The sequence below is a fragment of the Cydia pomonella genome, chromosome 15, assembly GCF_033807575.1.
Source record: "Cydia pomonella isolate Wapato2018A chromosome 15, ilCydPomo1, whole genome shotgun sequence".
Lineage (NCBI taxonomy): Eukaryota > Metazoa > Arthropoda > Insecta > Lepidoptera > Tortricidae > Cydia > Cydia pomonella.
Window position 1 is genome coordinate 4,617,383 of NC_084717.1, and position 15,321 is coordinate 4,632,703.

Here is a 15,321-nt window from a genome sequence, read left to right on the forward strand (position 1 = left end):
ATATCCGTCTGCTCGGCGGTAGATAGATATTATAATGATACAGTAGATTCACTATTAATAAATTATAGGGGTATAAAAGGAATGTATTTGGGCATCCGTTAAATATGCAGCTGCTGCTTCCATCATCGTCATACAATCGTACAAGCTGTCCCTCCATTTTCCATCAAGTCCTTATATAAGATAATATAATATCCTCAAGGTAGTCCTCACACCAAAAAACTGCGATAATGGAATGACAGCTCAATTGACATTAATACTTTTACTTCTTACACCGTTTGATTTTTGTTTTTGATTTTACTTGGCAATTTTTTTCATTATTATAATAGGAGCTTTTAAAAAATTGTATGAAACCTGTTTTTTGCTCCTAACTTTCGACAAGAAAATCGAGCTAAGCTATGATTAAAATAATTCATATTCTGTAAAAATATTTTCCATAAAGTCAATATTATCCGGGGAGGAAAATGAGGACTACATTTGAATGGAGAATCAATCGATCGTCCCCTTTCCGCTTAATAACAAACCATAATAAATAAAAATACGAGGTCATAGGTAAATATTTATTTAAAATGGCATAGGTACCGAAACATAAGTTTGTATGCCTAAAGAAAACTAATACTTGTTTGCTTATTATAACTAAAAAAAAATTATTTTAAGTTAACAAAAACAAGACAGTCGCATAAAAATTAATTAAACTTAAAAAAATTAATGTTAAAACTTCGCCATTAGAATAGAATAGAATAGAATAATTTTTATTCGTAGACACAAACAAGACACATTAAATTACATGATATAACAAAAACAAAGGAAGTATAAAGTGCCACGAAATGGCCTCATGTCAGGATGTTGCTGGTGGTATTATGGTAACTATACTTTTGTTCCCTTTAACAATTTCAATTAAATTAATTTACGGAGAAAATTCAACGGCTTGATGCTATTATCTCTCGTTAATTTTCGTAGATATTTTTTATATACTACGTCAAACCAAATATCTGCCCTACGACGTTTCTTTTTCGACATGGATTTCTCAAGAAATCCACAATTTTTCGGTCATTATGAACGATTTCCTTTTCCAGTTTGTTGATAAAATTAAAGAGAGAAAGATTCTTATGAATTCTAGTATTAAATACTAAGGGCTGGAACCATAGGATAAATTGTATCCTATGGTTCCAGCCCTCCACCGTGTTATTCGTTTTGTGACGTTTATCAGCTAAATACACTAATGATCTCCAAGGGTAATTTTTTGAGCCAGTGTTTTTTAAAATATGACTGAAATTTTCTTTGCTTTTGTATCGTGCGGACTTATCTTTGGATTTCCAACCTTCTACCATTTTGTCAGCTTGTAATAGTGATAAATAAGCAGCTAGTCGCGTCATCTTTCTATGCTCTCTCCATTTATTACATTTTAATTTTCTAGACTTTTTCCATATGGCTTGATTCATATGGTAATAGCAACCTGAACATTACGATATACTTCTTTCATTGCCGATATTGCATCCTGTTCGAAATCGCTTGTAAATTCATCTATATGGACACCCAGTTTTGTTTTGAGGATTTCAAACAATCGTGCGTAGGTTTCTAAGGAAAACAACTAAGGTTTTGTTCGGTAACATAACAAAGATAACAGGAACGACGTTCGTTACTACACTGACAGAGTTTAGGTCAATATGTAAAGTTTAAAGATGTGCTAACGGTTTTGGTCGACACGAGTTTGTACCGTCCCCGAAATAACCAAATGATTCAATCAGGAGCCTTGAAACCATCGAACAAAATACCAAAATCCGCTCCGTTTCACCGTCATCACACAATAATACGTTTTTAGATAATATGTCGGGTATTACTATATCTTCCAAACGCTTAAAATTAACTTTCTCTTGCCCTATACATGGCGTCTTGTTTTTGTTTAATTGTCGGCAAATTATTTATTGATAGTGCCGCCAAATGTTTCTCAAGTATTTTTGGTACCGGGGACAGACTGCGGCATACCTCAGTTTTGCATGAAGCCATAGAAAGATAAACTTTACGTATTTCAGGCCCTAGACAGGAATGCTCACTTCGGAGTATAATGTTGTTGGTGGCCCCGTCCAATATAATAGATGCATTCCATTTTTCTTGCCGGTTAGAACATCTCCAGGCAGTAGTATTGGACTTTGTATTTACACTAGTATTTTTATTACAGCGATGTCCACCATATACGTCTATAATTGGGATGTATAACGTCGAATAACGTCGAATAATTCTTCTGATTTACCGTAAAAATCAGTTATTTGTTTCTAGACATTTTCAAAAATAAAATTCAATGATAATGATTGACACATACACACTTGTCATGTAAATTAGCAATAATATTAATCATAAGTGGCCAAAAACGACGATAAATAAAACCTCCGTAAGATGTACGTTTTTAGTAGGAAAGTACAAAGTATTAGGTAGTAGTTCTATTATTACTGTGATGTATGGAAGGTTTTGGATGATATCAAATAATTGGTTGGGTATCTTTAGCTTTTGGCATTTTGCGTATTTGGTGTTTTAAAATTTTTGGCAGTATGCGTATTTGGTTTTTTAACATTTTTGGCTTTTATGCGTATTTGATTTTATAATTTTTGGGCATTATGCGTATTTGGTTTTTATATAGCTCTGGCAGTCCACGTGTTGGTATTAACAGAATACTTGTCCCTATAAAAACTATATATACATTATATAGGGACAACCAATTCTTTAGGGTATAACGGCCCAAATAAATAAATAAAAAACGTAATTTTTGACAAAGGTTCGCGATTTTTGACAAAGTTGCGTTCATCGCTCGAGGTCACAAACTTGGATTATTCATTGGGCCAACATCATAAACAAGTCTTCAAAAAATCAGAACTACCAGATTTGATGCAAACGCTAATATACAAAAATATTGTATTACCAGATACAATGAGGCTGATATCACAAAAATATTTACCAGTCGTATAGCAGCTATAACCAAATTTTATTTTAGATTAAATGTGCTTCCGCTGGCCTATCTTGCAGCCCTAATTCCTCGAGGCACCCGGTGCTCCGTAATTAGGCGGGGCTAATTTTACGCATTATTTACAACCTCAGACTTTCAGGGGTCAATTATTATCCACCCTACTCTTAGGGTTCCGTGTTTTAAAATTATATTCGCACATTGATATTAGTTTAAATTAAATGTTGATGGTTCCTGCTATTGTGTCAATTGTGTGTCACTGTTATTAGTTTTGTTATATTTATATATAGTTTATACTCATAATATTACTCATCATCATCAGCCTGTAAATTATTGACCGAGCCTCAGCGAAGGTCTAGGTTTCAGGTCAACCACTTAGACTTTTTTATGTTGTAAAAAAATTAAACTTATTTTTTAAATATTTTTATTTAAATATCTGTTTTACACTATTTGAATATGTGATTTATAATATAAGTTTTGAAGTAGAAACACATTTTTGTTTTTATTTTCAATATTTAAAAAAGAATGATTGATGTTATAGATCACACTTTCAAATAATGTGACAACAAATAGGTATTTTAATAAAAATCACAATTTCATACTACAAAAAAAATCGGAGAAAAAGTTACAAAACTTGGCGTATATTATCAATATAATAAGTTTAACAAAATAAGGGGGTGCCGTTTCTTTTAGCCATAGTTTAATTTTTTTTCCCATACAATTGTGAACCACCCTAAGGTGCAAACACGCAAAAGCAAGCACCTTTAGAGTTGCTCATAGCCTTTAAAGATTTCATATACTAAAGAATTTGAGCCTTTTTGAAATCAAAAAGGGCTTACTTGGACGCCCCGTCCTGTTGGTCATCCTAAATATCGTTGGGCGGATAGAGTGGCGGCAGATCTCCGTGAGCTCGGCGTCAGCGAAAACTGGCGCGAATCCGTTCTAGACCGAGCAAGGTGGCGTGCTCTTGTGTTGGAGACTCATTTTGGGTCATCGTGCCAGTCAAGTAAATAAAAGGGTAGCCTGGAGGTCCGGGGCCTTGACCACGTAAGTTGAAGACGCCTGTTCGATTCCTGCCTCGGCCACTAAAAAGCCACTCGCCTGAAGCACTTGGCTATTGCCACATCACATACTTGATCTCGGTGGTGTTTGCACAATATCTTGTATTTTATCAGGTTTCCTGAATCAGTCAAGACCCTATTGACTTGTAAAAGAGCCCTTGAGGCCTAATTTTGAAAAAATACGTTCAAGTTACTAGTCACAGAGACAATCAACATGAAAGCCACTAGAGATCTCATATAATTGCCATCGTGATAAGGTACGAAGACACACAAATTAAATTCCTTGATCGCACCTACTCAAATTACTTCTAAATATTGATGTTTCTACAGAAACATTTAAGCGTTTTCTCTTTTCGCACTTGCCCGGTTTCTTTTAACGTTTTCAATCCATTTCACTCTCCTCCGAATTTAAAATAAATAAACAATGCCGAATAAGCGACTTCGGATTGGTAAAGGACGTTCATAAGGAAATTGGTTCATGCTAATTTATTACCAATTGTTTGATAGGTCAAGAGGAAAATTGACGTTGTTTTGTAAAAAGTTTGTGACAATTTTCCTTGTTCGCTACGGAGGGCAATTTCTATTTCAATGGAGGATACAGACAAATTTTACAAAAAAAGAATATACCAGTATGTTTCTAAACTTGTAGCAAATAAATAAGCCTCTTACGCCGATAGGTACTCTTTTTAACAAATAATTAATAATACTATACGTATGTCGGTAGGTACGAAGGCATCACACGCATTATCAACTAGATCACGAGCGCTGCTGGGAAAAGGCTTCCCTCAAAGAACCTTCCTCGACGAACGGTCATGTGCAGCTCCAGCAGCTGTCTGTAATTTTGACTATTAGATTGACGGCCCATTGGAAACATTCCCGCGCAGTTCTCGGTACTAAATAAAAATAATAATAAACTACTTATTTTCGTCCAGCATTATAACTAACCTGTATACATATAACCTACATAATATATTATGAATTCATACTTAATATTATAAATGCGAAAGTCTGTCTACCTGTCTGTCTGTTACCTCTTCACGCTTATATCGCTGAAGCGATTTGTTTGAAATTTGGTATAAAGATAGTTTGTTTCTCGGGAAATGAATCAGAAATCATCCCTTAATAGGGTAAAAGCGGGCTGTAAGTGAGATAATTGATGCATCACCTGATAATTAATCTAAGCATAAGCTCAACTTGAATGGGTCATTGGACTTTGTATGTGTTATAGTTGTCTCAATAATAATGAAGTTTACAGTGCGGTAGGGCACTAAGTGAGATGAAATTCACAGTGGCCGTACCTCTTTTCTGGACGTAGTTTAAGGACATTCCCGGGAAATGCGGGTAGAGTAACTTTGAGTTGTGCAACACACGTATTATTATAGTTTAATTTATTTATAGTCGTAATATTCTATTAAATTAGTTACATTTGTACATACTCGTATGTTGAGCCTACACTGAAAAAAATATGATCTATCGAGCCACACTAAAATGATTTTCATTAAGATTTACTGCTATACAATATCAACAAATGTCTGAAAAACAGTAAAATACAAAACAGTAACGTTAACTGTTTGAACATTTCGAAGTATTGAAAAAACGATAAAAATAAATGAACAATCACTACATCGTAGCTACTCAAAACGGTAAAATTTACTGTAATTCCAGAAAAGTAAAATTTACTTTTTTGTTCGATACTTCATAAAATTTACTTGCTTGGCTCATACGGAATTGTTCAAAGCATTCAAAGTTAATACAAAACTAAAGTACCTGCGTACCTATTACTTAGACACAGCGCACCGCGTGCCGACTCAGTTGTATTTCTGCCAACTGAATTGATTCAAACCGCTCTGTGTTCTATAACTTTGCAGCTGATTCATACATACGTGTTTAGTAAATCAATTAACTTAAGTACAAAGAGGTGTGAAAAGAATAAGGTTTTTGATTAAGATATATTTAAAAAAAATATGGTTACCAAAGCACGATATATTATGATAAGCATAATTATTAGTACTTAATATGTTTAGAAATGTCATAATTTATGTATTTCTTCCCATCCCGAAACAATGGTGTTCCGGACATTTGGGAGGCGGGCGCAGACCCGAAGCCAACACGTGGAGTCCCTTTTGATACCTTGATGAAATGTAAGGGGTACACCGAGCGGATGCCACCCTTGCCCGTGTCATGGAACTCACGCGGAGGCAGTGCCCGCCAGGATGACAGTACTATTGGTTATACTCTCTAATAATTTGGAGTACACTTCGGTGCAATAAAGAATATTTACTTACTTACTACACACTATTTAATTTCTTCACAGTTATAAGATTTATTTACTACATTAACCTCCTTTGCGTAAAGCAAGTATTAAAGTTTCGACAAGCTCATTGGTGAGATAAACTGACTAATCTCATATTTAAGACACACACACAAACAAAACAAAAGTATTTTATTCTTGTTTGTGTGTTGAACACACATATATATCTATAGAGTTAGAGTCGGACCATGTTAAGTTTTCATCCGAAGTGCTACGTCAAAATATATGAAGCTTAAATAAGGATATGTATGCATTTATACTGCCAAGTTTTTGGAAAGTGAGCATCCTCAGGGGCAACTTTGAAGTAAGAAAGAAAAGAAAAAGAGGATTTCGTTAAGAAGAACACACAGTTTCCAACTAGTTTATTTGGAACTAACGAGCTTTGGTTTGTAGCCACCAGACCAGTTGATGGCCTTCATTCACGTACACTATAATGTACGGTATAAGTCAAACAATAAAATACCTTAAGAGCTACTGATTTGACCCCCATGTATGTTAATAATCAAATCCTCGATTTTGTGACATAGATGAACCATGCAGTAAGTAGGTTACTATACTACTTACTTAATCCGCTGGCGCAGCGACCCAAAGTGTAACCAAAATTTTTTAAATTGATTATTTCGAAAAGTTTGAATGTAAATCGAATACAGATATACCTTTACAAAATACAAGCCAGAAGACCAGAATCTACTTCAATATTAACCGGATTTGATTGAACTCTGTTCTGATGGTTGTCAATGTATGTAGCCAAACGTATACGACTTCTCGGAAACCATTAAAATTGTTTAAGCATAAACGAGCATCAAATTGGTAGCTCTTTAGGTGCTTCGTTTGATCCGTACTAAACTCGACACGTAATAACATATAGTCACACTACCTTATTTCCCGTTATATCCCTAATCCAGTTAAACCCCGAACCCCTCGTAATACTCTCAGAAACCAGTAGTTAGCCTACAAACAGAACGAAATCGAAATACCCTAACACACCTTTGAGGCTTTGATGATCACATAGACTATACAGGTTTTAACTAAACATTTGCCGGTATCGTCACTCCGGGGACATCTCGCTTTGACACGGCTGGAGCTGAATTACAAGAAGCGCAAAGTGAATCTTGTGACAACCGGCCGTAATCCGGAGATTTGCATGTCACAGGACGGTCACTGTACCTAGCTCGTGGAACAGACTAACACAGAGCAAACACATCACTCTATTCTTCCCCGGAAACCAGTTTTAATACCTCTAGCCTACGCTACACTACTGTAGTGTGTGTGTTTAGTGTAGTTTTAGTCTTAATAGTTAGACGGGTTAACTCTGGAAAGGAAGAATTTATTACTATATTTAGTAGAACAAAGATTCTTCTGCAATAGGTTGGTTAAATCTTTATAAAACTTCAAACGATTCAAACGATTTCTTGTCAAGAAGTAAATAGGCGAAACCAAGACAACGACGTCACAATCGGCTGTAATCCTTAATCCTGAGATGTCACTGGAAGTAGCTAGAGGAGCAGACTAATGTTGGGGAGAGTAGACTTATATCTGTTTTGTAATCAATAAAATTTAATATTCTTGTTAAAATGAGTGACGGATTGAACGTTCTAATCGCGATAGTAATGCGGTTACGATATCAATGCGATCAAGGAAATCGACAATGATTTCGCCCTCATCAACATTGCAGCAATAAAGTTGGCGTTCTTTGACTGTAGTTTAATAACTGCTGATAAGATGAACGGCAGTCGTAGCCGTATTATAGATCGTGTCATTCACGAAGACACATGTCTTAATTCGTATTGGCATGTTATTAAAGGTTAGCTTTGACAAATCTGCACGACTGCAATCAGAATGATAGTGACAGCGCCCGCGTCATGACCATCATTTGCCATCCGAATGTCAACACTTTACAACTTTACAACAGTAAAGCTGCTGCAGGCCCCATAAGAATGTTTATGAAATAGATGGCGTTGTACGGCGCTTTAAGTTTTATGGTTTCCTTACACTTCACATTTTTTCTACAATAATAACTCTGCAAATGTTAGGATTATAAATAATTAGGTCTAATGATTTCATTGTGAACAGTTTTTGTGACTGATCAGGTGAGCTGGGTACTTGTTTGCCACCGACGTGGTATAAAAATAGTTATTTAGCTGATTTAGCAGTGCTGTGACCACGTGCGTCACAAATTCAGTTTAACCATTTTCTCAAAGTTAATTGAAACTTTTCATCATGAGATGCATCACGTTTCGGGGTTAAAGTTTTAATTTTGAGTACGAAAAACATTGCGTCAATGTTAGTGTTTTAAGAAAGAGGAGTATTGCATAATGAACTCTTAGGTTATACAGTTATATAATAGTAAATATTTTATACCTACTAACGCCAAGACGAGACTAGCGGTCGGAAAGCGTAGGTAGCAATGGATCAACGAGGTCCAGAAAGATCTGTGCGACATTCAAGTGGCTATATGGCGTTGGATCTTTGGCACTTCGGGCGGCTGAGCCAGTGAAGTGTGTGTGTACAAAATCCAAGACAAGAGGGACAATAAAGGTGACGTTCGGGTGTCAACTACAGATACATTACTGTTGCAGCGTTGTCGTTGATTACGTCACTCATTTTACGAACGCAATTGACAGCTACAGCGGCCCCGGCAACAACGACGCCGAAACAGGAATGCAGCTGCAGTTGAGATCCAAACATCACCTATAAATTGGTTGGCTGTCATCAGAACCAGTTGCACACTGTATCGAGGTGACGCTCACACTAACTAATCATCGAAGTAATTAATCCCTTAATTACAGTGTAACCCATTAATCATTGAATAGTTATTTGTTTTACAAGGGGGCAAAGTTGTAGTTTAACCGCTCGTGTCAATATTGATACCCGAGCAAGCGAAAGATTCCAAAATTGAACAACGAGCGTACCGAGTGGTTTGAGAAGTGGAATCTTGAGCTTAGGTATGAGGGTTTCAAGGTACGAGAGTTAAACAAACTGTACCTCCGAGTAAAACACACATTTTTCACCACAACAACGCGAGGAAAATACTAACTATGAAATACCAAATAAATCTAACTAAATCAAATCCAAATGTACGTATTAAAAAAAAAACATTTAAAATTATCATTTACAAGTCAATTTTATCAGCTAACATAGGTAAGCAACTCAAAATTTGCAAAGTAATTACTTTGCCCCACATGTGCAACTTTCTCATTAGTTTTTGAACAATCAAGAGGGTCTTTTTTTATACTACGCCGGTGGCAAACAAGCATACGGCCCGCTTGATTTAAGCAGTCTCCATAGCCTATGCATTTAAACTATGGTCCAAAATATTGTAATGTATGTGGGTAGACTTATGCTACCACAATAGAGGGTAGATTTCGTACCTGTCTTTGTCGATCGATTAAATGCAATACCGAACGGACGTGTTTCAGTGATCTCCTCATATCCTGGATTCCCTGGGCCCTAAGCAGATATTTCTCAGTGGCGACGAGAACAATTGGACACTAGTGCATTTTAAAAGTGTAAAGTTCGTGATAAACAGTGTACGACATGCCTGTGGGAAAAGTCGGACCGTTTGACCTTGTCAATGACAATTGGGAGCTGTATGTTGACCGTTTAGAACAATATTTCGTTGCAAACGATGTTAAAAACGAAGTGAAAGTGGCTACACTAATAACAGTGATGGGCGGAAATGCGTATGAACTTATGGTGAATTTGTGCACACCCGCGAAACCGGCGAGCAAAACATATGACCAGCTGGTCGCGCTGATGAAAGGTCATCTAAATCCAAAGCCGAGTTTGCTCGCAGAACGTTTTAAATTCCGTCAACGTGTGCAAAAGCGTGATGAAAGTATTGCGAACTTTGTAACGGATCTTAAAAAATTAAGTAAGGACTGCAGTTTCGCAGGGGATAGCTTGAAGGAGAACTTGAGGGATCAGTTCGTGTGCGGCCTATTAAACGACGACATCAGACAGAAGCTGTTCACGGAGGACGACACGATCACGTTCGACCGGGCGTACAAGCTCGCCGTGTCCATGGAGGCGGCCGAGGTCAACGCGGCGCTAGTAGAAGACTGTGCTCGGAATCGAACCAGCGACAGTATACCAGCGGCGGGCGCGACGACAGCCGTGCATCATTTGGGTCGGGCGAGCCGGGGCCGGGCGGCGGCGGACGGCGGTCGAGCGGCGGGAACAGCGGGCCGCGGGAAGATAACGGTCGGCGGCGGTCCAAGCGCCATGAGCGGAGCGGGCAGCGGAAAGATGCGAGGCTTCGGTCAAAATAATAATATGGATTTAGATGGAACGTGTAAGGTGTGCGGATCAAAGCATGAAGCCGACAGATGCAAATTCAGGAAGTATGTCTGTCGAGTATGTAACCAAGAAGGACACTTAAAAAGGGTGTGTCCTAGGCTGCGCGGAAGTTCGTCCCTATACAACGTGACGGAAGAGAAGGTTGTGTATTTGGACCATTCGGACAGCAGCGAAAGCGACGAGGTAAACAATTTTTCACTAAATAGCAGCGAATCGTTTGTGTGTGAGCCATACACCATAGATGTTAACATTGCGGGGAAGTGGTTAAATATGGAAATAGACACAGGTAGTGCGATTTCGTGCATAAGTTTAGAATGCTATAAAAAATTGTTTACTCATTGCAAAAAACAAAGAAGTAATTTAGTGCTGAATTATTATACAGATATAAAGGTAAAACCTGTAGGTAAAATAACACCTAAAGTGCAGTGCAATGGTTTTTGTAAAGAATTAGACTTATACGTCATTGAAAATGGCAAAACTAGCCTTTTAGGTAGGCGTTGGATAAGGGCATTTAATATCATAGATAGGTCAAAATTGGTATGTAAACAAATTGCTAATGTGAACAAGTTGTTTGATGAGACTGAATTCAGTTCCAGATACTGTGAGGTGTTTGCGGAGGGCTTGGGCCGGTTCACCGGGGGCACGGTCGGGTTCCACCTGCGGCCGCACGCGCGGCCGGTGTTCCTGCGCGCGCGCCCCCTGGCGTACGCGCTGCGCGAGCCGGTGGAGCGCGCGCTCGAGCAGATGGTGCGCGACGGCATCATCACGCCTGTCGCCACCTCCGACTGGGCCACGCCGATAGTGCCGGTAGTTAAAAAAGATGGCACCATACGGGTATGTGCTGATTTTAAGTTAACGCTAAATAAAAGTTTAGAAGTGGACCACTATCCTTTACCGAAAGTAGAAGATTTGCTAACTAAATTGCACGGGGGAAGTAAGTTCACTAAATTAGACCTGTCGCAAGCTTACGCCCAGTTTGAATTGGATGATGAGTCTAAGAAATATACGGTAATTAACACCCATAGGGGTTTATTTATGTACAATAGACTGATATATGGGCTAGCCTCTAGTCCCGGTATTTTCCAGAGGAAACTCGAGCAATTGTTTGCGGATATGCCTCGGGTCGGTGTCTTTCTGGACGATTTGATTATAACAGGGGTCGATGACCGCTCGCACATAGACACGCTTAACGAAGTGTTTGAAAGGTTAAGGAAATATGGTTTAAGAGTTAAAAAGGATAAATGTACGTTTTTTGCTGACTCGGTAACATATCTTGGATTCGTAATTAGTAAGGACGGCGTGCATACATGCCCTGAAAAGATTGAAGCGATCAAGCAGGTACCGGTTCCAAATAATGTAGCGAAGTTACGGTCATTCCTAGGGTTAGTGATGTATTATGCTAAGTTCGTTCCGAACATAAGCACTATACTAGCGCCTCTGTATGGACTTTTGCGGAAAGATGTGAAGTATGAGTGGAGTGAAGCTTGCATGCGCGCGTTTAGTGAGGTAAAACAAATGTTGATTTCTGGCGATATATTAGCACATTATTCGCCAGATCTTCCCCTAATTCTGACCACTGACGCGAGTAGTGTGGGGGTGGGTGCTGTCATATCGCACCTTGTGCCCGGCGCCGGCGACACTAGCGCCACCGAGCGACCAATAGCGTACGCATCGCGTGTGCTTAACGCCGCAGAGAAGTCGTATTCGCAAATTGAACGAGAGGCACTTTCAATAATTTATGGAGTCCGAAAATTTCACCAATACTTATATGGTAGAAAATTTATTCTAAGAACGGACCATAAGCCCTTGGTGACAATTTTCGGCGATAAAGTAGGCGTACCCGTAATGGCTGCAAGTCGTATGCAGAGGTGGGCGGTTATTTTAGCTGGTTACGATTATACCATCGAGTATGTGCGGAGTGACGGGAACGCGGCCGATGCTTTATCTCGCTTGCCGGTGGGTAAGGAGAAGAGCGAGCGGAAAGAAGTCACATATTTAAATTTTATCCAAAACTTCCTACCGATTACGAGGAAAATGGTACAAGATCACGTTAGTAAGGATGAAGTACTAAAGAAAATATTCCTGTTTTTACTGTCCGGCTGGCCTACTAGTTGTAACGATAACGCCCTTAAGCCGTATTACCTGCGGCGCAATGAATTATATATAGACCGGGGTTGTATAATTTGGGGCTATCGGTTAGTGGTTCCAGAGGCTTTGAGAGATCACTTACTCAAAGAGTTACATGTCGGTCATTTAGGTATCGTGAAAATGAAGAGTCTCGCCCGAAGTGTGATGTGGTGGCCTGGAATAGATAGTGAGATCGAGGAGTTAGGTAAGCAGTGCACGACGTGTGCCCTAGAGGGCGCTGCGCCACCGCGAGCGCCGCCGCAACCGTGGCCGTATAACCCAGAGCCCTGGTCGCGATTACATATTGACTTCCTAGGACCTTTCCATGGCGAAACTTTTTTAGTCATCATAGATTCAGCAACGAAATGGTTAGAAATATTCAAAATGGCTAAAACTACTGCGAGGGGAGTTATTAAATCGTTACGGGAAACGTTTGCTCGTTTTGGGCTGCCTTTAGAAGTAGTTTCGGACAACGGTCCTCCGTTCACGTCTAAGGAGTACGCACATTTTATGGAAATTAACGGCATCAAAATGACATTTACGCCAGCTTACCACCCAGCCTCCAATGGCGCTGCGGAGAATGCGGTTAAGTTATGTAAGCGAGCTATTAAAAAGGCACTTCGAGATGGTTGTGATGTGGATGAAGCTCTTCAAGCATATCTCATGATGTACAGGAACGTTGAGCATAGTTCTACAGGGTCAGCCCCAGCTATGCTGTTACAACGTAGACGACTACGATCGAGGCTAGACTTGTTAAGGGGTACTCGGCAGGTCGAGTCTAGGGTACAGCAAGCTCAAGATAAACAAGTGTTGAACGCGGGAGGGAAACCTAGAGAACTTAACGTGGGCGATTCAGTGTGGGCGCGAGATCACGCCGGGGGAAGCTGGTTAAGTGGTCAGGTTAAGGAGAAAGTAGGTTCCCGGAATTTTATTATAGCTAGGGAAAGTGGTCCACAACTAAAAAGACATTTAGATCAGATTAAAAGACGGCGTAGCAGTTATACAGTGACCCTGTCGGATGTGTCGGAGACGGCGGCAGGCGAGGAATCCGCGGTTAATGACACGGAGGCGACTCAGGGTTCGCGCGCGCCGGAACCTGTGGTTCAACCCGATCTTAAGGAACCACCCCAGCTATCTGTAGAGACTGTATCCCTGAACACAGGACCCAGTCACACGGAATGTAATGAGTCCCCTTTGGGCCGACCCAAGCGCATTCGTAAGGCCGTGCAAAGATATGGCTTCGAGTTTGATTAAATTATTATGTGTTATGTATCCTAGTTTTGTTGTCACTCGCTTTACTAGTAAGTAGGTATAAGCAAAACATGTATTAGTAATTAAGGGTGGAGGTGTAATGTATGTGGGTAGACTTATGCTACCACAATAGAGGGTAGATTTCGTACCTGTCTTTGTCGATCGATTAAATGCAATACCGAACGGACGTGTTTCAGTGATCTCCTCATATCCTGGATTCCCTGGGCCCTAAGCAGATATTTCTCAAATATATGGAAAAAGTTTAAGTTATTTTGTATTTTTGTAGCATTTTTTTCATATATTGTTAATTTTGTTTATGTGGCAATAAAGATTTATTTTATTATATTATTTATTTTAAAAAGTCGTGAAAGTAACGCTTAGTAATAATTTCAGGGAAAAGTATAGCGATCATGATCGGTTGAGCCGTTTGCAAAAAGTGTTTTTGCAAAAAGTCTATTTTGACAGACAAGTAAAAAGCCGTCGTGCTAATTAAGCTCATTAAAATATACTTAATCAATACAAAACAAGAAACAACAAGATTCAGTTGACGTTTTCATTCCTGCTAATCGACAACAAAGCTTTATTGTGATCAAAAATAAAACAATGGCCGGCCGTATTGGAATAATTAAACGGAATCCCTCTTAAAGCTACATTCTTTAATTAAACAGGATCGAAAACAGACAACAAAATGTGATTCGAATGTTCAAATTAGAAAAGTTTGAAGTATACATCCGTTGTTTAAATTAAAAGGTGGCTTAGGGACATATATGTCTATATGTCCTGTATGTATCCTTACGACTTTCTTTACTTCAGGTCAATATATTCTTTTGACACTAACTCAAAAAGAGGAAAGTCAGCTCCTGATAGCGGAAAGAAAAGTGCTCAGGAAGATCCTGGGATCTGTCCAAAGTGACGATGGCTCCTGGAGGATCCGGAAAAATGCCGAGATCGAGGAGTTGGTGGCTGAGCCCAATATCATCGGCGTAACTAAATCCCACAGACTTCGCTGGCTTGGTCACCTACTCAGAATCGGGGAGGATCGGGCAGTCAAGGAAGCGTACTTGGGGCGACCAACCGGCCGATGACCGATCGGGCGCCCCAGGTATCGCTGGTGTGATGTTGTGGAGACGGACCTGCGTCGTCTGAATGCCAATTCATGGCAGGAAACCGCACTGGATCGGGACAAGTGGCGTTCTCTCGTTTCGGAGGCCAAGATTATTTTTGGATCTCTGAGCTAAAGCAGTCATATTCTTTTGAAATGTCCACATTCAGGTCAAAAATTCTACTCAGTTTTCTATACTTTGTGTAGCACAGTAAAC

At 39.3% G+C, this 15,321-nt stretch overlaps 1 protein-coding gene across 1 annotated transcript; it reads left to right on the forward strand.

Annotated features, from left to right (window-relative positions):
• Positions 1–9,640: 9,640 nt before the first annotated feature.
• On the forward strand, positions 9,641–14,185 carry LOC133525587 (uncharacterized protein K02A2.6-like). Its single transcript, XM_061861893.1, has one exon. It carries the CDS (start codon positions 9,863–9,865, stop codon positions 14,003–14,005), a length of 4,143 nt encoding a protein of 1,380 aa, XP_061717877.1. The 5' UTR covers positions 9,641–9,862; the 3' UTR covers positions 14,006–14,185.
• Positions 14,186–15,321: the final 1,136 nt, after the last annotated feature.

Coding starts and splice junctions, on each gene's coding strand:
- LOC133525587 (XM_061861893.1), top strand. CDS start 9,863: ATGCCTGTGGGAAAAGTCGGACCGTTTGACCTTGTCAATGACAATTGG.